This window comes from Buceros rhinoceros, unplaced genomic scaffold (assembly GCF_000710305.1).
Source record: "Buceros rhinoceros silvestris isolate BGI_N320 unplaced genomic scaffold, ASM71030v1 scaffold13863, whole genome shotgun sequence".
In the NCBI taxonomy this organism is placed as follows: Eukaryota; Metazoa; Chordata; class Aves; order Bucerotiformes; family Bucerotidae; genus Buceros; species Buceros rhinoceros.
Genome location: NW_010401898.1, coordinates 1 through 26,202, shown reverse-complemented (window position 1 = coordinate 26,202; position 26,202 = coordinate 1). Strand labels below are relative to the sequence as shown.

General features: G+C 39.2%; 1 protein-coding gene across 1 annotated transcript; it reads right to left on the bottom strand.

Annotated features, from left to right (window-relative positions):
* Positions 1 to 1,041: 1,041 nt before the first annotated feature.
* Positions 1,042 to 25,822, bottom strand: ESF1 (ESF1, nucleolar pre-rRNA processing protein, homolog (S. cerevisiae); the record flags this gene model as incomplete). Its single annotated transcript, XM_010132448.1, has 10 exons — positions 25,153 to 25,822; positions 24,030 to 24,418; positions 23,181 to 23,294; positions 22,220 to 22,320; positions 20,704 to 20,856; positions 19,213 to 19,327; positions 18,129 to 18,267; positions 10,254 to 10,415; positions 2,487 to 2,608; positions 1,042 to 1,132 (listed from the first exon to the last, which is right to left on the bottom strand). Coding segments are annotated over exons 1-10 (2,056 nt in total), but the record flags the coding sequence as incomplete, so codon positions are not given.
* Between the last annotated feature and the right edge of the window lie 380 nt (positions 25,823 to 26,202).

Genomic DNA, 26,202 nt, shown 5'->3' with positions numbered 1-26,202 from the left:
TCGATCCAGCCTGTCCAAATCCCTCTGCACTTCTGGGGTACGTCTATAAAACACCGACTGGACTCACTCTACTGCTCGGTACCCCAGGCTATGAAGACATACACATAGACACATGAAGACACAAAGAGGTCCAGAGGGTTTTTTTTTTTTATTATTTACTTTCTCCTAATATAAACTTCAATCGATCAGGAGAGAAGCCTATGCTGACTGGTATAACATTAAAAGTTAATTCGGTTTTTTAAATGGAACTTCAATCTGCACTACAATACTCAGAAAAACAGACTGGTGACATTTGGAAATCTGTTGTTATCTTCTGTTTGCTTGCTTTCTTACTATTTTTTTTTCTGTCTTTTTTTCTTCTTTTATTATACAATAGTATGAGCCACCATGGTTTTGGCTCCCAAAAGCAAGAAATCCATAGACTCACACTTACTGATTATCCCTACCTTAAAATTATAACCAGAAAAATTATCTCGAATGTGCTGTTACTACAACAAAGTCTCATTTGAACAGACTAAAAAGCTACTAAAAAAGGTATCCTGAAAACCTAAACTGGACAAATTATTTCTAAAATATTACACTTCACTATTGGGGTTTCTTGGCAGCCAGAGTAGAGTACTACAGTGTATCAGACAAGGGAAAATTGACTTTTCTGAAAGACAGGTCTGTTTATGACGCAAAAACATTTGACTTTTATGTAATTGACCCAGAATTCAGAGACAGCCTTCGAGGGTAATGAGGTCCTTTTCTCAGAAATATTTAGGGGAGCAGATGGAAGTAGATGGTTTCTAACAGCCATCCCCAGAAATTGGCCAGACAATGCTCACTGATGAAAGCTAGGAGCACAATGTTCCCTACCATTCCACATATCGCAGGATGTTTCATTTACCATTTCAGGCAAATGATACCTACTTGATTTCATTCTGAACATTTCACCTACTTTATTTCATTCTCTGCATTTATTCTAGCCTGATTTGGTTCTAAAGCTCATTATCTAAAGAAAGGGCAGATTTATTCCAGAGTTCACCTGTCTTGACCCACCTGTTTTCTTAAGTTCTTCTGCAAAATATGGGTCATTGAGATCAACATCAGATGGAAGTTCATCTTCACTCTGTTCTCTCTCAGCAGCAGCCTGAAACAAAGCACAAACGTTATTTCAATCAACATATAAACTACAACGTAAGTTTCACTGGAATTAGATGTTTCTACTGTTTGAAACTATGAAGATGAAAACTGAAATACTATATGCTGAACATCATAAAACCAGAGGACACTGAAAAATGCTTGTAAAGACATATCAACAATTTAAAATCTATTTCATACACTGAAAGCTTTTTGTGTACCTCAGAAGGGCTATTTATATATTGCAAGGATCTTTACTAGATGTACCCACAACCTGTGATGCATTAGCTGACCATACCAACAAGTTACAGGACCACAGCATTGTTGTGTCCTTACTTCATGTTCCACAAAAACCCTTCTTGGGGAAAAACTTGAACAATGAGCTTTACTTTGCACTTGGAAAACGAGAACGACAGAGTTCAGATTTAAAAGAACAAATTTTATTGCTGGCAGTGCTATACACCTTGCTCCTTAACTTCAATTTATCAGACTGGACAAGAATATTATGGTAGCAGAAGTTGCTCTACTACCTGACAGTGCTACTTACTCTATTCAGAGCACTCACTTTCTGTTAGGTTTAAGAAGTTACTCATCAAATGGCTGGAATGCACAACAAAACTCAAGTTATAGAGACGAATCTTAAAAACATCATTCTGCAACATGAATTATATTCAGGGTAATTTAAGAATTGAGAGAAGCCACATTCTCAGTGCCACACACTTTTTTTCCGAGCACATCCACAAACATTTCATTTATCTGCCTATTTCCACCCACTACTGCCACAGCAATTGCTTTCTGCATGGGGGAAGATGAAGGAATAGCAATTTTCACATTACTACAGGACCATTTTGTTATTCACACACAGATCTATTTACTAAATTCGCTCTTGCAATTTGAAATTGGAATAGTTCTTCATGGCTATTAATTCCTTGCCGTTACAGCGTTGGGAAAAAGTCTGTATTATTTTAGGCCAAAAATTTCCAAAACTACAGTTGCCATTATCAATCATAACAACTTTGGACTGGTATGTGTAGGTAGCAAAAAGACCCTTCCTAACGCATTCAAAAATGTAAATTAAAAACCAACCACTCTTTGACTCATTTATGTTTAAAACAACAAGGAGATAAGCACATCTGTAAGCATATGTGTGGTCAGGAGTATCCTGAAGATCCTTTTGCTCTGCCCCTTTGAGGAGGCACTGTAGGACTTTCCACAGGAGTGACCACTGCACATTCTAACCTTAAAATAGTACTGGAATATATACAATTTTTTACTTAGTTTATCCAAACCAAGCAATAACAGCAACAAAAAGCAAAAACCAAACCAACAACTGCTCCTCCCCAAGTGGCCAGTGCAAATATCACCTTTCTCTTCTTTTTAAGAATCCTTTTTTCTTTCTTCTTCTCTAGATATTTTTGCCATGGAGTTAGGTTATCCTTTCCTTCCAACCTTTTTTTTACCATTTCTTCAGCGGTTTCTTTGAGGCCTAGAATAAAAAAAATACAGATTGATCAAAAAAATGAGATTAACTTTTTTTAAAATCAACTGTTTTCCCCTTTGCAAGATAATAATGCAGTTTTTCTTTAGTAAGTCTGTGAAAACAAATACCGCTTAAAACATCTTTATAAATAAGATCACTTTACAGGATGCCTTTTTGCAGATGAAACTTTCGTTCAATAATAAATTGTACAAGAGTCAGAAGAAGGGCTTGCTTATGTGATATCTGATTCCCAACATCTGCTGTTCCTCAGAAAGGTCTCCCTCCTCTCCAGTCATGACTGTGCAGTCTACGGATGCCACTTAAGGATGAGATTAACACAATAAAAATAATAACAACGGACGTATACTTCCATGTACTTTACTATAATTATGTATTTATAAACTTCAAATATAGTCCAGTCGTTCCCATTTTTTGTGCCTGGCAAAAAAAAGTACAAAAGATGGAGCGACTTGATGACAGCTGAAATGTTAAATCACTACCAGAATACAGGGTCATCTCACAACGGGCGCGAACCTCTACAGCTGGTGCTCTCCCTTTCACACAGAGGCACCATCTGGCTGTTGCTGTATCATGATAAAGCTGCTATATAGAACATCTCCGTTGCTGAAACTTTGCCTGCGTGACAACACTCTGACAATGCTACAGTAACTCCGATGACCGGTGTATATTTTGTCCATCCTCATAAATGAACAATAAGCTATTATTTAAGTAAATCTAAAGTAGAAATAAATACACAGCTAGAAAAGCACAGAAAAATGTAAATAACCCCCCCAAATAATTTCTTGCATTCGGTACTTATGCATAACATGACATGCATTAAGTTGACAAGTTATTTTCGAGTCATCTAGTCTTTCAAAGACACCAGTCTGCTTTAACAACAGAAAACTATTTAAAATCAAAAACCAGTGCACATCAGTAGGACAGCAAACCTAGATTCAGATTCAATGCTAAAGGTAAACAGCTTTTTTTAAATAAAAAAGTATTTGTTTACAAGAAGTAGAGATTAAGGGCATAGACTGCTTGAAACCTATCAGCCCCTCAAAGAAATAAATACTTGAAAGAATGTTTTCTGTTATCACTGCCCACTAGTTCGAACTGTAATAATTCAACATCAAAAAAATATAAAGCAACAGCAAGAGAAATAAAGCATCTTCTTATTTGGTTACCACACCGAGTAACCAAACCACATTTCTAGATTTAACAGCTATGTCTACTCAAGACTGAAGAAGAAGAGTACCATTCTCTCAGCAGGTTTCAGAGAACAGTAACTACTGGATCATTAACTCAGACGTGCTCCTCTTCCATACCCTTTTGTTACTGGTATGGTGTAAGAGGACCCCTCGAGTTTGTGCTTCCTGACCTGTCAACAGCTGCGAAAGGTGGCTACGTACTTGGCTGAAGGAAGTTTCCTCTGCTTGCAGAGTACGACAGTGTTCCAAAGGTCCTAGAAAAGTGAACCCCATAGAAGTGCAACCTATCTGGCTCTAAATAATTCTGGCATAACAGGATCAGACAGTTCAGTCTCATCACATGATCACTTTTTACCTTTCCAGAGGATCTTAACCTTTTGATCTACAGATCATGAACTTGTAACTAGTCTGTGTTTTGTGTTACTGTTCAATGTATAGCTAATGTACAGCAAAATTACCGAACATATTTGATCCCTACTCTAGAAACAGAATGGAATTTTCTATAATACAGTATTCAGTGGTGCAAAAACATCATCTTAAAAAAGAATCTCTTAAATAACTGGAGCATCCCCATTTGAAATCTAGAATATTTAAATCCAGAATAAGCACTTTATAAGGTGAAAAATTCCATATACTTTAGGAATGCTTTTCCAAAAGTCCTTACATCACACAGCACTTGCATGTTATGAGGACAAATAACAACTCCAGATACAGCTTATACACTGTTGACCCCTTCTTCACAAGATGGGCACTTGTAAAAACAAAATTCCATGATGTAAAGAGATTAACTGACCTGCCTTGCAACACACTGGAGCAGAATTCAGTGGCAGAAAGACAGCATCCACTTCCCTGGCAGGAGGTAACAGCCTGAGCAACGAAGTATTTTTATCCTACCTGCAATTCCGTGCTCTATTCACTACACACTTTGTTTTAAAACTTCTGTTAACAAATGAGTCAGATATCCTACAGTTAACACCCTCCCTTACGACACGACTGATAGATCTTGGGAGCATGTAGGAATCACGTTTCTGCTTCCCCCTCCAAGTCTGGTATTTGTAGTCTCTTCCCCATTTCTACGTGTTCTAACTGTCTCTCTTCAGCATCCCCTCCTTAGCACCTCAGTCCAGTCCTCCCCTAACCAAATCCTATTCTCCCACCCCTCACACCAGTTTTATTGCTGGGAAATCAGGCTGAGATCTCTCCAGATGTCCTAGACTAGATCCTGTTCTTTCTCCCAACTCCCAGGTTTCTCAGTTGGCCAGTTCCTACTCCTCATCATTCCTTCCAGCTCTCTTCAGTAATGAGGAACTGCAAACAGAGTTCATAATGGAAAAAATGGGCAGCTTTCATGGACGGTTCTACCCATTCTCAGAAAAGTAGGCAGAACATTTTTCTGAAACACTGCAAACACCAATTCCTGTTCTTGCACTTGTCGACACTCCAAAAATAATTCAAAGGCTGGAAAACCGGTTACAACATGTCTGAAACATGAAGTGTGGACAAAGATCTAAAATCATATTAAACCGTGTCTTATAGGAAGAAAAGTGTGGAGAAAAAAAAAGAAGAGAAAGCGGCCTTCTACTATCCTGGAGAAAAGCCAGAATTAACAGCAAGTAGCAAACTGTTACAGCCACAAAAATCGGGTACTAAACCAGCAAACAAATGCAGAGCCACGACAAAGGAAAGATACCGTGTAGGTTCACTAAAAACACGACACTAAGAAACCCTCTCACACAACCAGAACAAACGTTGAATTATTTCTACCTATACAACTCTTCATCTCCAAAGTGAATGAAAGCAGCTTCCCAGAAAATGGACTAGCATGAGTCTGGATACTATTTTGCAGTACTTTCATCGAAAAAGTTACTGGTCAGGTAGCAACCTTCCAGATTCTCTCTGAAGACAGTCTATACTGGATTAAAAAAATGTATGTCACATCTCCAGAAAAAAAGAGGCCCCAAATCTCAAAAGGAGGTTACAAGATTTCTGATTTATTTGCCTGGAAAATGGAATCATTTGATCCATCTGGCACAGAAGGACTTGGAGAAAATACAGCCCTTTCTTGTGGTATTTGGCAGTCTCATGAAAGGCATTAGAGTTTCTCCACAGATTAGCATGGCTTAGAAACTACCGTCCAGACCACTTCCCGAGAATAAGGGTGTATTTAAGTGGTCAAAGGCTTTTGATTGCAGAAAGGAAAGGAATTGTCTGCTTTAGGTAGAATTATTAACTGGCCACAGAAAAGGCTAATTTAGACCATTATCGATACTGATTTTTTTTTTTTTTTTAGAATAAATGAATCACACTAGTTTTATTTAATCTTCACAAATAAGGTCCAAGAAGAGGGGTGGGGGAAAGGTCATCTACATTAGCATACAATTAAATCATGCCTGTGCTAAAGGATTACAAGTGTGATAAATACTACAACAAACCTAAGTATATTGTTTCCCACACTGGTGGGAGAGAGAGGGAGAGTGGGCAGGCCAGAATTCCTCCTTCTCTAAACATTTAGTTTTGAAAACTTCCGGAACTTTAACAGCATGCAACTGTCACAGTTATTAGAAGCTAAGAAGATACTTCTCTACGCTCAGAAAATCTAAACGAGCAAGTTCATCTTGCATGTAACGCCTTACCAGGAAAAAGAACACGCTGTTGCTGGTAGCTAAGAAGAATGGTGTTAGAAACATTCTGATAAGCTAAGAATTTGTCACCCCTGAAGATAAGACATCTTAAGACAGTCTTCCTGACATACTATGACTGCCTGAAAAAAACCCCACCTCACGTAGCACCGAAGATGTCAAGTGTGAACATCACCACTTCCAGTGGTGAGCCCGTGCACAGTTGAACATGCGCTGCTTCGTGCGGCGAGCGGTACAACCGCCTCAGTCAGAGGCCACGCTAAGCAATCGTATAGATTCAGAGATATATTCCATATGAGCATTTTTGCGCTCTGCATCATCTGTAACAACAGTCAGTTGGGGTTTACAATGCACTTTACAGAGACAGGACTGCCTGCTCTTCTACTTCTGAGGAAAACAAATTTGATGTTTTCCTTTAAGCCTAGCTAAATATTTACATCTCATTCTTCCCAAAGGAAGAATTTTTAAGTCAAATAAAAACAACTGTATGAAAAACTGGCTGAATATCATCAAGAAATGGAGTTGTGGTCTTCTCCCTCTTCACCTTCTGAAGGGAGCTTTGGGAGCTGGATAAGGATGCATAGTAATTGTTTCTCAAATCAGACATGATTAAGAAAACAGATGGATGCTTAAATACAACACTGATTTTGTGCCTAAAAAAAACAGACCAAAGAAATTGGAACTACATCCAATTTATTTTTGCTGGCATTGGGGTTTATTTAAAACTATTATGATTCAAGAATAACTGAATCATTCACAAAGTATGCTTTCTATAACCATGTGTAAATATTTGTGCCAAAACTCAAATTTTTAAATTAATCCAAATCTCTGCCTTTCAGTTGAAAAGCTTCCTAGATTTAACTGCTGTAACTCTCTGTATATTGAACGCTTAGGCAGGAAAGAGATTTTGCAGTAAGTCAAGCAGGTTAAGGCAGAGTTTGACAACAAAAGTATTTCAACAGATACAAACTAGTTCTGAAAAAGAAGTCTTAAGAGATTATAACAAAAGTAGTTTTTAGTTCCCAGAATGCTCCAGTTGAACATAATTAAATTGTTTTGGAATTAAAATAAGCACATCGTTCAAGAAAAAAACTGTGATAACTAAAGTACTTCTCTCCCGTGAGAAAGTACAGCATCAACTGCATATATATTGCCAGAGCTATAAACTACTGTTCAACATGTGCAGACTATGCTCCACCGTAAAAAAAAAAAAATTAAAGAAGTCTCCCTTTCAGGTGTGCAGGACCTGCTCTCCAAATGCTGCCTGAGATCAGTAATGGCTAAAGTGATCCCATACATTAGACTTGAACGCAAAGTTCAGACATTAATCTTTACTTTTAGGACTTTTGTTTTGTACAAAACCATATTCCAGGGGCTAATATGTCGTAGTCGTACTGCCTGACCTCATGGAAGTGAATAGTGTAACTAGCAGAGGCAGGTGAACACTTCCAGGAATCCCAGAACCTCTCCTCTTTGATAAAATTCTTATTTTTTCAGGGTAAGAAATGAGGAAACCCTAACATATACTGCAAAACCACAGTGCTAAACTGACATCAAATGCTATAAACTACCAATGTAAACACTGTCCTCACATGCACATTCAACCCATCCTTCTACGAACTAATCTGACCCAGCACACAGCCATCCAACTGCCTCTAGACAGCCATACGGATCAGGATAGAGGTTCTTGGATTGGTTGAGGTTTTTTCCATCCCTCTCTCAACAGAGCAAAAGTCCTCATAGCGACAGAAGAAGGTGCAGTAAGTGAGGGGTTGGACTAGATGCGATATGGAACAAAGCTCATTTTCTAAAGTCAAGTTCCGTTGCAAAGAAACAGGGAGCTCATGTACCAGGGAACTTGATTCCATCTCCACTACGGTTCCTAAAGGTTAATATAATTTACTTCTAACAAGCAAAGCACAATTTTAAGAAGCAGAGCCTTTCAGAAAACGTCTTGCTCTCCCTGTGCAAAAGACTATGGAGAGTTTCCTTTAGTCTCTCAGAACAATTTTCCATCTCCTCCGATGAATGATTTGCTCTAGATTCTGAACTGTGTCACCACATTACATTGCTTAGACATTTTAATTTACAGAACTTCATTCATACAATTTGCAAGATGCTGGAAGACAGACTGTATAAACAAAAAACCCCTAATGTGTTTTCCAAACACGTATAAACGATAGCAGCTTTAACTGTTTAAACGATGCCTGGCCTGTATACATACAAAATACATTCCTAGCAGCAATTGTTTCGACTGTGGTTTCCTCCCTCAGTCTGAAAGGTGGCAACAACAAATCTTTGTAGAAATCTTGTTGCAGCTACTTATGTATGAAAACTCCTTAGCCTTGAACACCCAGGGAATTAAAGCTACTAAGTGAGCAACATCAGGAACGCCAATGCTGACACGCTGTGGACAGAGACAGTAAAACACGGAGACAGAGCTAGGTTAGCAAGCGCTCGTCCTATTGCAGGTGATACGTGCTTTGTCTAAAAGGTTTTGGGAGAATTCCTGCCAGAAATTATATAAGCACGACTGAAAACGTGCAACTATTTTTAACGCCAGTGTGTGCTTTGAATACAGATCTTAGCAAGAACGAGGAATAAAAACATTCCATTCAGTCAGTTTTGGTGACTGACTACAAACCACAACAGGATTTAAGAAGTGAGCATTTATATTCAAAGAAGTTACCGAGTGAGTTCAGAGTATTAGTGTAAAGCAGATAATCAGATACGCATTCCTAGCTGGAATGAACACCTCAGTGGTGAAGGGGCTGTATTCCAGTATGTCTCCAGTCTCAGTATTTACAGTAAGAGACTGGGCTGTGTCCTTCCACGGCCTGCAGCCCTACACCTACTGAGCCAGTACACCCCCAAAAGGTAACGTCACATTTCCCTAGTCTTTGCACTGCATAATTCAACCCTCTGAGCATTCCCCAAATGCTTCCATTTGCCTGTCTGACTTACCGACTCAGTGCAAAAGATCCAGATTTTTTTCTTCTTTTCAGAGAACTTCTGTCATTCTAGCTAACAAAATTAAGCTTGCAACGAGATCTAACAAGTGCCAGGACTGGTACAGGCAGTCAGAATGAGCTCTGGGCTCACTTGAGCACTCATGACCAAGGATGAAAGGCCAAGTGAAAACCTTCCCCTCTGTGGATGTAGCGAACTGTTAAACTGGCTCATTACGCCTCACGGAAAGCTGACACCCATAATCAAAATACAAAAATCAGCCCAGATGTCTTTTATGACAAAGGAAAAAAAACCTAGACATTGGTTTTCAGACCTTTTTTTAATTTCCAGATGAAAATCTGGATGTCACTATCCCAACTTTTCTTGCTGGGAGCTTGCTTTCCCATGGAGCAGTCTCACTGGAAGGTCAGACTTCTCCTTTCCCTGTTCCCCCAAATCTTCAGCACTATGCAAGCAAGACTTTCCAGCCATTCTCCTCTAATTTTATGCTGTTTCCAAATCACACTGGTTTTTTGTTTTTAAAAGTGTAGGTATGTCTTATGTCTCTATGGCAGACACATGAATTCTATTCAAGAAAATCTGTAAAGAGATGAATCAGAAAGCAAGCACCAAAAAAAAAAAAAAGCTACACAGAGAATCTTACAGCTGAGGAACTGAGTTCAGTCGTATTATTTCTTCTTCTATTTCCCTCATTGCATCCATCTGGATTTAGATCTATAGGAAAAAAGGCCAGTTTCTACTAGTATAAATCCAACAGCTTACACTCGCTCCCTAGCAGCAGGCCAATACTGCATATCCTCCAAGTTAGTAAACGAAAATAACAAGGCTTACCTGGAACCCATTTAACCTCCATTCCTATGTCCTTCTCTTCCTGTTTTTTCTCTTTCTCTCGGATACTTTGCAGAAGTTCTCTGTACTTGCCAATTTGCTCTTCATCATCTTTATGGCTTTTCCTGGGTTTGTCATCTTCCATTTCATGAGCTACTTCACCATCTAGAGAAAACGAAGTGATCACAGACAGACTCAAGGAAGTGATCGACTGAAGCTGGTGTTGAAGAAACGCACCTAAAGCACATATATTGTTTCTAAAAAACAAGCTAAATATTTTCTTCTATTATCCCTCCAAAAAGCAACCAGTTTAAGAATTTCCCTACTTAACCGAAATAAAAATAGTACCTGAAAAAACTAAAGAAAATTTGTCCAGCAAAGGAAATCAATGATTAGTCATAGTATCCTCCACTGCATTTTAAAAGCACTAGTTTCAGAGCACCCTACTGCAGAATAGTACCTAAATCTCAAAAACCAGTTGTCTAAAGCATTTTGAGAATAGAATGCTACATTTTAAGAAATAAATCTTGCAAGATTCTGTAACAGAGATTATTATTCAATGCCTTAATCTGCAGCAACTTGCTGAACTGACAAATGAAACAAGATGGAAAGAGGGTTTTTTTTCCTTCCTTTTTTCAGAAAAACACGATTACAATGTGACTTACAACAAGCTTTTAAACAAATGTTTCAGAGAGAACAGGCTTTTAATGCTTAATAGATGCTGCAGCTCCTTCCACAGTAGAGAACTAGATTTGGGACAGGCTCCTCATTTCTTTTCCTCTGGTCTAGTGGAAAAGCTGTGCTTCCTGCAGTACCTCAAGTATGTCTGGAGAGCATAACCGGTGTCTAGAAAGACAGAGCGCAGTTGCAAGTTCACATAGCTTGACCTCTGGCCTTTGGCTAGAACTCAGGTATGTCACAGTTCTCTTCAACATCCCGTCTCTGCATGAAGCTGGTTGTTGGCTGGGAACAGAAATCTTTACTGATCACAGAACCACAGAATCATCAACCTGATGATCCTAAAGGTCTTTTCCAAACTAAAACAGTAAACTAGCACTGCCAAGCCACCACCAAACCATGTCCCTAAGCAAGCACGTCTACCCATATTCTCCTTCCAGCCCCTCTGGTAGATGGGCGATACATGTACTCATCTCCCTTCGACTGGTACCTCCCCAGTTAGCCAGGGTGGCCAATAAATGATGGTAAGTGGCTTGGTGAGCACTTCCACCAGCTCCCTCAGTACCCTTGGGTGGATCCCACCCAGCCCTACAGACTCGTGCGTGGCTACATCATGCAGCAAGTTGCTCATCATTTCCTCCTTGGATTGGGGGCTTCATCTGCTCCCTGCCTCTGTCTTCCAGCACAGGGGCTCGGTACCTGGAGAACAACTGGTCTTACTATTAAAGACTGAGCCAAGGAAGGCATTCAGTACCTCAGCCGTTGTCTCTATGCTTTCCCCCACATCCAATACAGGATGGAGATTCTCCTTACCTCTCCTTTTGTTGCCAATGTATTTATAGAAATATTTTTTATTGTCTTTTATGACCGTGGTCAGATTAATTTCTACTTGGGCTTTGGCTCTTTTTGACCTGCATAACCTCATGACATCCTTGTAGTCCTCCTGAGTCGTCTGTCCCATCTTCCAAAGGCCATAAACACTCCTTTTTTTCCTGAGTTCCAGCCAAAGCTCTCTGTTCAGCCAGCCTGGTCGTCGTTCCTGCCAGCTTGTCTCTCGGCACATGGGGACAGTTAACTGCAGCTGCTTTACCACTTTCCTCATCAGAAGCTGAGATCTAAGAGGAAAGCATCTGCTCACACAGAAAGCAAGAGGCATTCTGTTTTGAAGACCAACAAGAAAAATAAGCCATTTTGTTGTTTCTTCTTCCTGCTGTCACATGAAACGAGGCATGAAGCTATCCTGGATGGGAACTGAAGAAATCCTTAAGCTAAGAAAAGGTCCCTTGAAACTGGATAAGTAGGGGGCTACCAGTTTGTATTTAAGACTGGGTTTGATAGGAGAAGTTTAAGTGGCAATGCATATTGTCACACTTTCTCATTTAGATAAAACATACTTCTGTTGTCAAAACTAAGTTTTAAAACAAATGTTCAACATCTCCTTCAAAAAAACCTTAAGAGCCTTTTGATTCTGTAAGCAAATAAAGAACACTTGACAATAGCTGCAAGAAAGCGAGCTGAGTATGTTCTCAAAGTTTGTTCAGAGTTCAAATAACCTTGTCACTAGCTTTCAAGTATCACGCTGTATTGCACAACATGCGGAACCACTTTCTGATGGATATTAAGGCACTAATGCTTTATGCCAAGAGCAGTTCAAAGACTTTTTGAACAAAACACACGAAGAAGTTCTCATGAATTAACAGCTGCACTGCAAGAAGAAGACAATGAGAACACCACAAAAGCCAATGAAATTTAGAGTATAAAATACAAGTATATTCTTATTGTTTCCGAAGGAGAGTAGTAACAGAAATGCTAAAATAAAAAAGTTAAAATCCTGAGGCAGGTCAGAAACATTCCCATACAATAGTTTGTAGAGGGGTTGGTTGGTTGTTTTTAAAAGCTGTAAGTCATCAGAAATACAACAAATGCAGAGGCTCGATGTATTAAATTGCTGATTGGCAGCTGTGTTAGGTGAGATCACATTAGGTGTAATCACAGGGTTTGAAGAGATCATATTTTTAGTGTAAGATTATCTTTCAGTGGCTGAGTAGATGATTCCTGGTTTGTTTGTTTTTTTTTTTTTTAAACTCAGACGTACAAACTAAAGGAAGAATTAAAGACTAAAGAAAAATTATAGTGCACACAACATTTGACACGAGGTCTGCTGCAAATCTGAGTTTCTTTTAAAGCTGGAAAGATAAAATTTGCCCTCACGATGTAATGGCACACCGGAACATTCAGCTACTGAACTGGATGCTGCTGGCCATACCATAAAAATGTTTCAGTTCTATTCAGGGTAGTTACTCACATTCAGACAGATACAAAAATCCCTACAACACAGAATGAAAAATAAAAAGCTCTCCAGTCCAGCATTCAAGAAGCAAGTCTGAGGTAGAGGTTACTGCACAGTACTAATGAAATTAAATGCACTGACCTCAGTTTTAAGACAGAAAAGAGCAACAAAAAAACCTCTGGGGTTTAATCCTATTTTCCCATGCTCTCAGCACTATCTGAACAAGAAGGTGTGCAACTCCCATTAGTTCATCCCAAGGATGATAAAAAAAAGGGAAAATTTTGACTTCAACGTAAAAATAAGCTTATTCTAAGCATATCATGGTAGACATCGACTTGTAAGATATTTGCCAGGAAGAAGACAGACACTGAAAGAAGCGAATGTGAACAGACAGGTAACAACAAATGCGTTACATTCTGGCTGTTTTAGTTGTCTACATTTTCCTTCAGGTCAGGTAGTCTTAACCCCTTGAGTGCTGTGCACTGGCTGCAGGTGTTAAAACTCCCTTTGCAAAGCAGCCTTTGAGCACCTGCCTGCACATGAGAGGTGCCCGGGCATTCCTAGAACCAGGCCTGTGAGCCTGCCCCAGGTCTGCCACGAAGAGCTGCTTGCAGTCAGAGCTGGCTCCTGTCTGGTCATTTCTGAGTAAGAACACACTGTCCTGCAAAAGCACACACAGATGTGCTCTTCAGTCCAAAGTTCCTGGACACCTCCAACAGCTTCTTTGAACTTCTTAGAAGGAAAGCGGAGGGGACCCTTGTTCCTGGCCTTCCAAGCACCTTTTTAAATTATTGAAAAGCAAACCCAACAGAAAAGCTCCCGCAAACATGCTTTTGGAAAATTATCCAACACCTGCATCAGTTACGTCAAGCCTCTGGTGCTTCACAGAAAGAAAAGAACCAGGCTGTGGTATTACTATTCCATCCCATGAAATTCCACCCAAGCTTGGCTAAATCATAAACTGCCAATTCTCCTTGCTAACTTGTTTCCTTAGGAAATAACTTAGCAGTGTGGCAAAAGTAACCCAACAGAATATTCTAAAAAGTCAGATCCTTCTTACTTTTGGAGCAGCATTAATGCCCAAGAGTGTCCAAAGCAGCTACACGGGAATACAAGACAGAAGGTAACCTGAATAATATCCTATTCAACGCGTTCTAGAAATGCCCATGGGATTCAGGGGCGATATTAAATAATTGCATATTTTACTTCTGTCACCTTCCACTTCTCAGCCTTTTGTAATAGTTTCAGCAAATATAAACACGTATGAATAGTGTTAAGGCAGCAAGGCGGGCTGTACTGTCATGCTAAAATGTTAAAGATGCATTTAAATTTATATATGTAATCAGAGTTATTGTACCAAATAATTTCAAAATTGTAAAAAGATTTAATAAGTGGTCTGATTTTATTCAATGTTAATCACTAAAAATAAGATTAGCAGCACTATTAAAAAAAATTAAAGCTCCCTCCAGTAACTCCTCCTTTCCAACAACTCCGTTTCCTTTCTCCGCACTTGTGCACCTCTGGCAGTGGTGCAGCAGCACAAAACAAAAGATCCCCTGTTTCTGTAGAGTCTTGACCTGGAAGCCCAGTACCACAAGAGACTGTGCTCCCTGCTCAAGCTCCGACTGTGGAGCGCGGGGATCTACATACGGTTCCCTACAAGCCTCTCGGTGTTCAATGAGTGTTTGAACAACTCTTTGATATATGGTTTAACTTTCAGGTTGCCCTGTGTGGAATCAGGACTTGGACTCAATGATCCTTGTGGCTCCCTCCCAACACAGCATATTCTGTAATTCTACCATCAGGAACAGCTAATTAAAAATACACTGATAAAAGTATGTTGCCATTCAGCCCATTCAGGCACCCCGCGTGGCTCTGCAAAGCAGAAGTGTAAAGAGGCTGCTCTTGCAAAGATAAAAAAAAAAACCCAAAACCCAAAAAACCCCACAGAACAAAAGCTTAGGCATAAACCCCATAATGCTTAATTCAAAGCATCATTTAAAATGCCATACTCAAAGTCACCGGCGCTCCTGGGTGAAATCGCAGTTATGGGCTGCATGTGCTGCACACCACAAACACTTCCTATCTGGAACAGATGTATTCAAGTAGCAGAAAATTCAGAAGCGATGTAAAAGAGATGCTTTCTGCTGTGAAACACAATGTACCAAGTCACTGCAATACTTCACACTACAAAAAACATTGTTTAATAGTAATGCGAACATTCACGGCGCACATATTTTAAGTTGAAAAATTCCAGAAAAAAAACAGATTAGAACAGGCCAAGAAAAACCCATTTATAAATAAAACACTTTAATTAGTTAAAAAAAAAAAAAGAAGAATAAAGGTCCAGGACAGTTTTGTCCTTCTTATCACACTCCTACATTTCCATTCAAGCAGCTGACATTGATTTTTCCCACTTGTACACAGTGCCACATAATTCTGCTGGCTGGAAGCCTGTCAGATGGAATCCTCTTTGGTATCACATACTGAATGGCTAAAAGGTCAGGAACACATTAAAGACACGGCAACATAACTCCTCTATCAATAACTTACTTCCCAAAACCTTGTTAGAATCTAGACATTTCCAGGTATAAAATCAGCGTGGTGAGATTACTTAAGGTCAATTGCTTTTCCTTCCCAGCAACGGAAGTTCACTTTTTAAAGTTTCTGAAGGGTTGCTCACTTGCAGATGTTTGCTTTCACAACCACCTGCTACAGATGCTATTCTTCAACACGTCATTTGTCTCATACCTAACAGCAGATGCAACTGCGCTCCTCTGCACCTACTGCTCCCGTTCAGATACTTTACTAAGCATTACTGGAGAAACCGAACTCTCAGAGGTGCAGTTTCTAAGTGCGTTTTTATGTAAGACGAGAAACAAACGGACATTAACCCTGCGAAGATATTGCCAAGCTGAGTTTGCTGCCAGAAGATTTCCCAACTCTGTAACCAGAAAAATCTGTAATGTTCTTTTGCACACTCCAAACTCATCTCTGATTGCAACATCCTGCAGCATAAATCAATTTTAACATCTGTTTGAAAGCCCTGATTAAGGCTTAATGAAATTTTCTTTGCCTTGTTATTTAGGCTATATATATATTATTAATTAAGAGCAGACTGGATTTTAGAGTGAAAACAAGCACGGCAAGTCAGGAAGTTACATGTTGGTGCACCACATGCAGAAGAATAACGTACCTTATGAAATTAGATGACATTCCCTTTATATATTCTTAAGAAGTGCATGAGGAAAAAAGCATTTGAAAGATGTTACTACTACACTTGAAAGTTCCCTTAAATACGTTCTGCTGCTTACCTTCCCCCTCTCTATGTAAGTCCTATAGTTCTTGAGCACCAGAAGGCCCATAGCACAGCTTCTCTCCACTGCCATTCGCACTCCCTAGAAGACTACAGCTGGAGTGAAGCAGCTCTCTACAATCCTCATCTCTCTCAGGACCTTCTAAAGTCTGGAGTGTATTCACTGTCCTGTTCAGGCCACCCCAAAAAGCACAGTCTTAGGGCAGCTTCTTCAGTATCTCCCTGCTCTGAAGAGAGTTAGTGTGAGTACAGAGGACCATGAAGAGGACAAAACACTGTATTAACCTATTCCGCAGTGAGCTTTGTTCCCAATTCACTTAGTCATTAAAATCTTCACATTTCAAACTAGGACTTTCTCTCTGAAAAGGAAGAGCCTCCAGTTCTACTGAAAGTAATTTTATCTCAGAAGTGATTAAAGTAGGTATTGCCAACCTGGCAAAGAAATGCCAAGGTGCCCTGAAAAGAAGAGAGTGAGCAGTAAGAGGGGAAATAAAAAGGTAAGAAAATGATTTTACACTCAGAGGTGCAAGCTTCCATTCAGAAAGCAGCTATATGGGGCTCAATCATTAGGATAACTCCTAATCACTGACCATTTGGTAATTTTTGATCAGCGTTTTCCAAACTTCACAGAAAGGCAGCAGATCTTCACTGGGCACTGAATGAACAGAATAGCTACCAAATTCTCTACATAAATCATTCAAAAGCAACTTTGCTTTAACAGATTTAGCGTATCAGTAATAGAGAAAAAATGTCATGATTCTCTTAGATCACCTTGTTACTTGAAATCACTGGAATTATACTCATCATACTTGGCTTTATCAAACATTAATTACACCAAGGTAAAGAGATTTTGCAGTACAGAAATGGAAACCAAAAAGCTATTTCAAAGCTTGGGCGAGAACACTTAAGTCAAGCTTTCACTAATGAATCTTCCAAGACATAACTCCAAATTCAGCTAATGTACTTTGCCTTTGACAAGAATGGAGTAATTGTGGGGTCATACTAGTGATATTATTTATCTGGAGATTCAGAATCAAGTTTGCATAATGAATCTCAACTATGGCAGCAGAGATACCAGTTTAAAAATTTTTGCATGTGTTTTTTTATCACGGATAAAGAACACTGGCAAATGTATTTAACTTAAACAAACAAAAAAGGAAAAGAAAAAAGGAATGTTAAGTTCTAGTAAACTCTGAATATCCCTACAGCTTCCATGCTAACATGCCTCACTCAAAGACTTGGGAATCGTCTAAAAAAATATTATTAGCATCTGTCAATCTGTTAGTGTTCTGTCATCAATCCATTTATTTCCTAATTGAACAGAGCAAACAAAACCACTGCCATGCTCAGCACCAATTTCCCTCCATCTTTAGGTATATGCCACTTTCAGAGATGTTCAGCTCTGGAGGAAAGGTAGGTTATTTTGATATCGAACCTGACCACAGCTTTTGTACAACAAGTGTAATATTGTCCCTGTAAGAGATGACATTCAAAGCCTTTCCTATGGAAATGGATAGGGAATATACATATTTAAATGACCTGTGTCCAAAACTGCAGCTATTGCTTTGTGTGCAACATTTATTAAGGTAAGTACCTTGCTGTGGTTCTTCCTCTTCTTCACTAGACGAAGCCAAATAAGCTTGAAAATCCATGTCAAGAAGTTCCTCTTTGTTAAAAGTTCTGCTAAGAGACGTTACTCGTTCATGATCTGTCTCATCCCATGTGATATCTACCTTAAAAAATAAGAATGCCACTTGTAGAAGCTGAAACACTAAGCATTGTAACTCTGTCTTTTTAGGGAAAATTAATTGATATCTTCCATTTAAGGAGCAATGTAAACCTGTTACTAATGTTCTCTGCAACAATTAGCTATAGCAACCATTTATTAAAATAAATTCAATTACAACTGTTTGGAATTTGTTCTACGATGAGTTTCAATTACATGAGAGAATGGAGAAGTCTCCCCCTGCACTGAAGGGTTCTATAACAGCAGGTCACACAACACAGAATCTCTGTAAGCCAATTTTTCTTTGTGGCAGCAGATACTGGTGTTGAAGCAGCCACCAACTCGTCTTTTCCAGCAGCAACTTGTTCCTGGAATCATGCGTGGATCACAACGGGACAATGAGAGTGCCTGCACAACTGGACCCTGATCTGACTGAAAAATGATCCTGCAGAAATCACTTATTTCTCCACTAATCAATTCTCCAGCCCGGTTCACTTCATGGCCAGATGGAAGTTTTGGCTGTCACGTAAGACAGTAGGAATGAATAGCTACAAGGAGAGGAAGCAGCTGTTTGAGCCTGGCACTGCCACCAAAAAAGGCTCTTGTTGAGCTACACGAAAATACCCATTTTAGCAAATTAGAAGATTCATCTGCGAATAACAAAGTAATCCCACGTGCAACTTGTAACAGAGGTATAAAGTGGTCAAAACATGGTATTTAATTTGTAACAAAGAGGCCAAATCTCTTCTAAAATCCAAAACCAGAGCTTATTTGTGGGGTTACAACTTGTGGCTCCATAACACGCTTATGTCTTTTCACGTTTAATGTCTTTATTTTGAAATGGTGAAGATACTCAGGAATCTTTTCCCCATTACTTAGTTAATTTATAAGCTGACAATAAAACTAAACAAATTAGAGAAGAAAAACATTACAAAAACATTTATAAAGATACCTTTGATGTTCCCATAGCAGCAGATGTGAAGTACTTTGGCTTATATGCAGCTATGTTCACTTCTGAGGCTACATCTTTTGGCTTATCATCAAATGTAACATTATCTGGAATAAATCTTAAAGACAAAAAAAAAAAAGATGTCATTATTCAAACGCACTGGGAAATTTCATAGGATAAACAGTCTAAGCTTTTCATGCATATGCTCTTCATGCTTTTCATCAGCACAAAAGAATCTGCTAAAATAAAAAGTTGTTCACCCAGGAAAGGAAACAAAAAAATGGACAAGGACTCCACACACGTAAGATTAACTCTGTGGCTTCTGCTCAGCTATTCCACAGGTTTTTCAATGTACAACAGCACCGTATTGGGGAAGTAAACTAAACAGCTTTCAGTCTGGGATCAGCTGGGTCAGAGGGATGCTTTATGGGCGTTTACTGGAAGCTTAATCTTAGAAATGCAAAAGAAGGAAGTGAATAAGATAGAATTTGGAAACGGATAAATAAAAATTTTTTTTAAATTTTAGGAAAGTCTGGTTCATCTTTAACATTATAATTAGTAAGAAAAAAAAATAATGTTACAAAGACCAAAGAAACACGTAACAACGGAATAAGTTAGATAAAAAAACCAAAATCACAACCCCTTGTACAAAGTGTAAGAAATTACTTGCTTTTTTTTTTTTTAAATCATTGCAAATGTAATCTGATGAATACTATCCAAATACTGTGAAATTCAATGAAGTAGATTAGGGAAAAGTTACACGTTCATTTGGCAGAGATCATCTTCTCCAGAATGGTTCAAAGCAAATGACTTGAGCTCCTCTAGAAAATGATTCAAAGAAAAAAAAATTTACTTATCTTTCACTGACTTCCAAGAGTGCCCATTACACAGGCCACAGAAGACAAAGCCAGCTTCTGTCAAAAGTTATGATTAAGTAACTTTTCTCTGCTCAGACCAAAAGGTTGTCTTATAACAAAAGGAAATACTAACAATAAAGCACAATTATAATTTAAAATCCTTTCCTTCCCAAACGTGACTTTTGAAATGTTGGAGCTTGCAGCTCCTTCACAGGGGCTGGCACAGTGATATATTGCAGCTTCATGGCACCAGCAACAACAGTCTTGCCCTGTGGTAAGCAACCCTAAAAAAGAGCCACTTCCGGACCCTTAAGCAGCAAGATGTGGTTTTGATTTCTAAATCCTATCACTTTATTTAACTGTGCCAAAAGGTTGAAGATACAACTAGAAGATTTTACCCAACCTCTCTCTATGCAGACATCCTCTCAAACTTTCCTATTCCCGTAAAAATGCTCAAAAAAAAGAAAAAAAGAATCAAAGGGAAACCTAACAACTCACTGAGTGCCTAATTTATTTACATATCTCATTTTGGTTACAGAATAAAGACAATATAGTTTACTCCAAGTTACTATAAATTGGCTTCAATTCCCCCTCTCCTCTCAGGTCCAACGTGTAAAAAGGTCACCACTGGTGTTACCTCAGGTCTATAAAAGAACAGCTACTTTCAAATTCCAGTCCATCGCATTCCTCGTAAATTTTATTGGCTGTTTCAGGAGAATCACATTCTACAACTGCATAGAAGTACTTCAGTCGCTTGAACTGATACTCTCGCAGTTTTTCTCTATAAAGCCTGAAAAAGTGGAAAACACCACAATCAAGTCAGCTGCCTTTAACAACTTTTCATCTGCAAGTATTTTAATTCAACTCATTAAAAATATGCTCCATTAAACACCCTCCTAATCTTATAATTAGATTAGTTTTTAAACCACATGAAGTTCCACCAGTATCTACGCAGTTTTACTCACGAAAAAAGCCTAATTCACCCAGTTTTATTAAGGGTACACTTCTGCTTCCCATGGCCATCGTAAAGTTAGAGCAGGGCATAGAAGAGCATATTTGTACAGAAAGTAGCATTTAATAACTCCTATCATGTTGTTTGCAATTATCCTGTCTCCTAAAAAGGTAGATGTAAAGGATGTGAGGAGAGGAATCAGGGTACTAAACTGGGCAGCACAGCTGGTGGTGGTGTCATATAAGATGACAACATGAGACAAAGAAAAACAGAAAAGAGATTGAGCACTGGATGGACTGAAGAAAGGAGAGAGATCACAGGGCTGAGGTCCTGCCCTGGGAATCTGAAGGATCACACACAGGTATCACTGAGCAATCTCTGGGATATCTGGATTTCTGGTTGTTGCATTCCAGATGCTCTAGAGCCCACTGTGCAGTAAATCTAACACTTCAGGATGCACCTTGATGCGCACAGTGAACCTGACCTGTAAGTTCACCGTACGCTTCTCTGATGCACTAGACTGCGTTCAAAGAGATCTGCACCTATTTTAGAAGAATCCAGGTTTTCCAAACACAGGGCAGTGTGGGAAGATGTATGATACTGAAGTGGCCCCAGTCAGGTTGCCAAACATCTGGAAATTCTGGAAAAATATAAAAGCAAAACCTCCCAAGTTCCATACAGACAAGCGTCACAAACAGAACAAAAGCAGGGAAAAGAAAAAAAGACATGCCTGAGGAAGCCTGGACAATGGGAGGCCTGATGAGCTCAGCCTAGTAAGCCAGGGCTGCTGCTGGCATCATTCAAGAAACCTCAATCTGGGAATTCTTGGCCTAAGTTAAGGTTCCTGTTGATTACGCAGATAAAAATGTTGACAGTAAGTAACAAAGGGAGTTTACTACATGAATGGGAATTCGCAGAAGAGAAATGCTATGTTAAGCTCTCTACACATTTGTTCCGTTTATTATTCCATTAAGCTACATAATAAAAATTTTTAACTCAATTATCAAGAGGCAAATTATCTTAAGTTTCATTATAATGCATTTATTCGAAGCACTGACAATGAACCAGGACCAGCTGTAAAATACCCCTTGAAAAACTACAAAACTAGGAGACTACCACACATGATATTTTGGAAGCAGGAGCTGATCATGACCGTCACTGAGAATTAGACACATCTCTCATTTGAAAATGAAGTTCATACCCATCGTTCTCTGTTGTGTTCTCTGGAAGATCAAATAGTTCCACGGGTCCTTTTTGTTCTTCCTCTTTCAATCTCTCTTTTCCAAACTCTGAAGGATAAATCTACAAACGCAACAACACAAAAGTAAATTTTAACTGTAGTGGCATAACGCACACCAACTAAAAAAAAATCTCAACAGGCCTTTTAGGCTTCCTGCCTTTTCTCTAAAATCAGTAAAGAGATCAATTCTATACACATTAATACTCTTTTAATACTTATTTACAGAAAAGACAGCAGAATAAATAAACTGCCTGTTAGGAATGAGAATATCTTGAGACAGAGAAAGTACAGGACTACAGATAAAGTACTGGCTTCATTCATTTCACTGTGGTCCTATTCAGAAAGGGGTATTTGATTAATGCTCCTCAGAAAGCTGGTGACAGACACTAAAAATGGAAAACATAACATAACTTATGTTTTAACATAAGTTAAACATAAACATAACATAACTTAAAACAAAACATAACTTAACCAATCAGAATTTAACCAATTTATTAATAACTCAAAAATGGTTAAAAACGAGAAGTGTGATGCAATGATAAAAGAGCTTGGAAAGCATTTAGAGACAGCCAGATTTCAGACCACTGAAAATTAAACTAGCCAAGGAAATGTAGTCTAAGCCTACTACACTCTGAGAACTTCACTATTAGTCTCGGAAAACCAGCGCTTAGAGCCAGCCTCATAAGCATGAGAAGTTAACGGCTTCGGGCTCTACCTCTACCAAGTACGTGCCTGCTGCTGAAAAGCAGCACAGCTTTAGTCCTGCCCAGCAAATTAAACTGAAACACAGCTTCTCATCTACCATGTTAACATCTCTCTTAGTTCTCCGCGGAACTGTCTTAGTCTCTTCCTATTCTGCAGTTTTGGGGTTTGGGTTTTTTTAAAGAAAAAGTCAGTGCTCCTTTTAGAAGTCAGGCCTTACCTTAACAGAATACACCATTCCTCCTTTGGGAGTGAAAGAGTTAAACAAAGCCAGCAAATCCTTAGCCTTCAGCCGGTCCCAATCCATATTACACACTGCCAATCTACTTGTAATCTGAACAAGGGGGGAAAATAAGGACATAGAGTTCATAGGTTTAACTGCCGACTGCTACGGGGAATACACAATTCTCTAGCAACTATCTGTGGTAAAAATCAAATTCAGCAACAAACTGCTGAAAAAACAAAAGAAACATATTCCTCAAGACTTTGTATCGCTTCAACTAGCAATGGTCAGAAGCATCGATCACCAGAGCAGATAAAAAGGTCAAATAAATGCATCAATCACAGATTTAGGACCAATGTACAACATCACACTTCAGACTTTACTCCATCGTACAGTCAGTCACAGCAGCAACTCGTATCACAGCATTAGAACAGCACTAGAGCGCTGTGATTTCTTTACACTAATTGTGCTCAGATTGAAAGTCCTACTGCATTGTCTAATCATTCAGTATTTTCTTAAAGCACGAGTTGAAAAAATCGTATTAAAATAGGTGAAAAAAACCCAGTAGTGAACAAAAGCAGTGCTATTTAAATTCTGGGATCTCTGGAAGGCTCCCCTCTGCCTGCTTTCTCTTACAGATAGTTTATCTAGTGATGGCTGAACCTCTGCTCAGAGGGCGGGGGAGAAGCCAGGGAAAATTCCAAGTCTCTCATTCTCAGCCAATTTCACCATCACTTCCATTCTGTAGCAGAATTTTTTATTAAGGCTTTTCTTTCACAAACTGTTCCCTGTATGAATGTCTGTAACAAACTCCTGTCATGTAGCGACTTGTCACATGCAAAGTACCTCATCTGCCCGAGGGGCGTCTTTATCCAGCTCGCGCCATGAATGCTCTATCTCTGGCTCCTTCGGAAATATGTCATTTAAATCCTCATCATCATCGGAGCTTGTTTCAACGTTCCCTATGCCTCTAGCTAGATCGGGGCCAATATCACTTTCTTCATCATCTTCTGAATCACTGTCTTCCTCGCCTGTTTCCCCATCATCTTCCAGCTCCTCTTCCTCGCCTGTTTCCCCATCATCTTCCAGCTCCTCTTCCTCGCCTGTTTCCCCATCACCTTCTGGCTCCTCTTCTTCCGATTCTGCATACTCAGAAGCATCACTTGCAGAAATTTCTTCCTCTGATTGGCTTTTACTAATGTCACTTTGATCACAGGTGTCTGTGCATACAGTCACTGAAAAATAAACATTAGACATCTATTTTTACATTGGAATTACACAACATCTTTACGAAAATGAAAAAATCTCAGCTTTTTTTGATACAGATTTACAAAAGCCCTGAAATGTGACACAATGCAAGAACAAGCTACATCTGGGAAATGAAAACAAAATAAAATCACCAGTGCTGGCTTCTGTAATCCAATATCTCATCAGGGCCACAACTGCATTATCAATCTCAAACTCTAATGAACTACTACTCTGTTACTCTACTTGTGTGTATAGAATCAACAGGCAGAAATCAGATCTCAATAACTAGGCTAATGTAGGCTACACGCATCCACGAGCGATATAAAGTAAGTTTGTCTTCAAGTGCCCTGTCCTCTCCAATGTCTTCTCATAACAACGGCTTGATGCTGCCATCCTTACGCTTTCAGTCAAGTGTCGATGTGCTGAAGCCCTCTGTGGTGTCAGACCTTATATTCATTGGTCAATTTGATACAGCAGGGTAGACATCACAATACATTTTACTTTTCCAACTAAGCAACAGTTTCAGCCCCAGCAATTAAAAGGACACGGATGTTCACAATCTTACTGATTCCATAAAGAACCGACCAACTCCAAATCTTCAGCCACACGTCAGTCATCTCTCCTACTACTGATCTTGACAAAAGTCTCTGACGGATAAAACAAAAAGCAACAATACTCAAGTAAACGTGGCCAAATCCCACTTGTCATTTGTACAACTAACCTGATTCTTTTGTTTTTCCTCCCTGGGAATGGTCCCTCCTGGGAGCTTTAACAGATTTAGAACCACTTGATTGTGAAGACTTTTGCTTGTTTTGAATTGAAACTGATTTTCCTCCTGATGCGTCTCCTTGCTTGTTTTGCCCTTGCTGTAAAAGGCCCTTGTTTCCCTGACAGCGATCAATTTCTGTTACAGTTTTCTTAGAGTCCTCTTTCAAGTCAAATTTAGACTTAATTTTTTGTGCTTCATTTTTGATGTCATCTAGCTCCGTCACCGCTTTACGTGTCTGGTCTACCCCCTGTTTGTTTATTTTCCTCTTCTCCCTAGGGAGGCCATCAGCAAGCGGTTTTGCAGACTCTGCTTCTCCTTTAGGTTTAGATTTTTTTTTCTTTGTTTTCTTTTTGGTATGTTCTTTACTATCATCTTCTGAAAGATCAGAGTCAGATTCTGACAGGGCATAAAATTTCCTGAGGTTCTCTGTAGAAGTATAGTTAACAGGGCGACCTCTTTTATCCACTGTATATTTTAGCTTAAACTTCTTGTCGTGGAACATAGATCGAAATCGTTTATCAATCTTGATTTTACGTTCTTTTTCAGGCATCTCCCAAAATCTGGGATCCCTGGTAACGCAGCTAAACCGTCCATCGCTCAGTATTTCCTCTTGGAATGACATTTTTGATGCTGTTGAAGACTTAGCCATCTACAATACAGAAAAAAAAAATTCCACATTCTGATTAGTAAACCCAATTAATACAGATTTAGATATGTAATTGAAAAAAAAATTAAGCAAAGTTCTCTAACCTATGCCTATCTCTAACCTATGTTTTTTTCCAGAAGCACATGTAACAATTTAAATGAGTCATAAATAACCCGGTAACACCCACAGTCTTTACCACAAATTTTAGCTTCCTCAGATAAGGAATGTGCAGCTAAAAAGACCGCACCGGCTGCAGACGCAGCCTGAAGCGACTCCCCGTCAGTCGCGAACAGGTCCTCAAACAGCTCCGCTGGAAGCCAGGACTCACCTCCCACAGGACTCGAGGATTCGAGGCG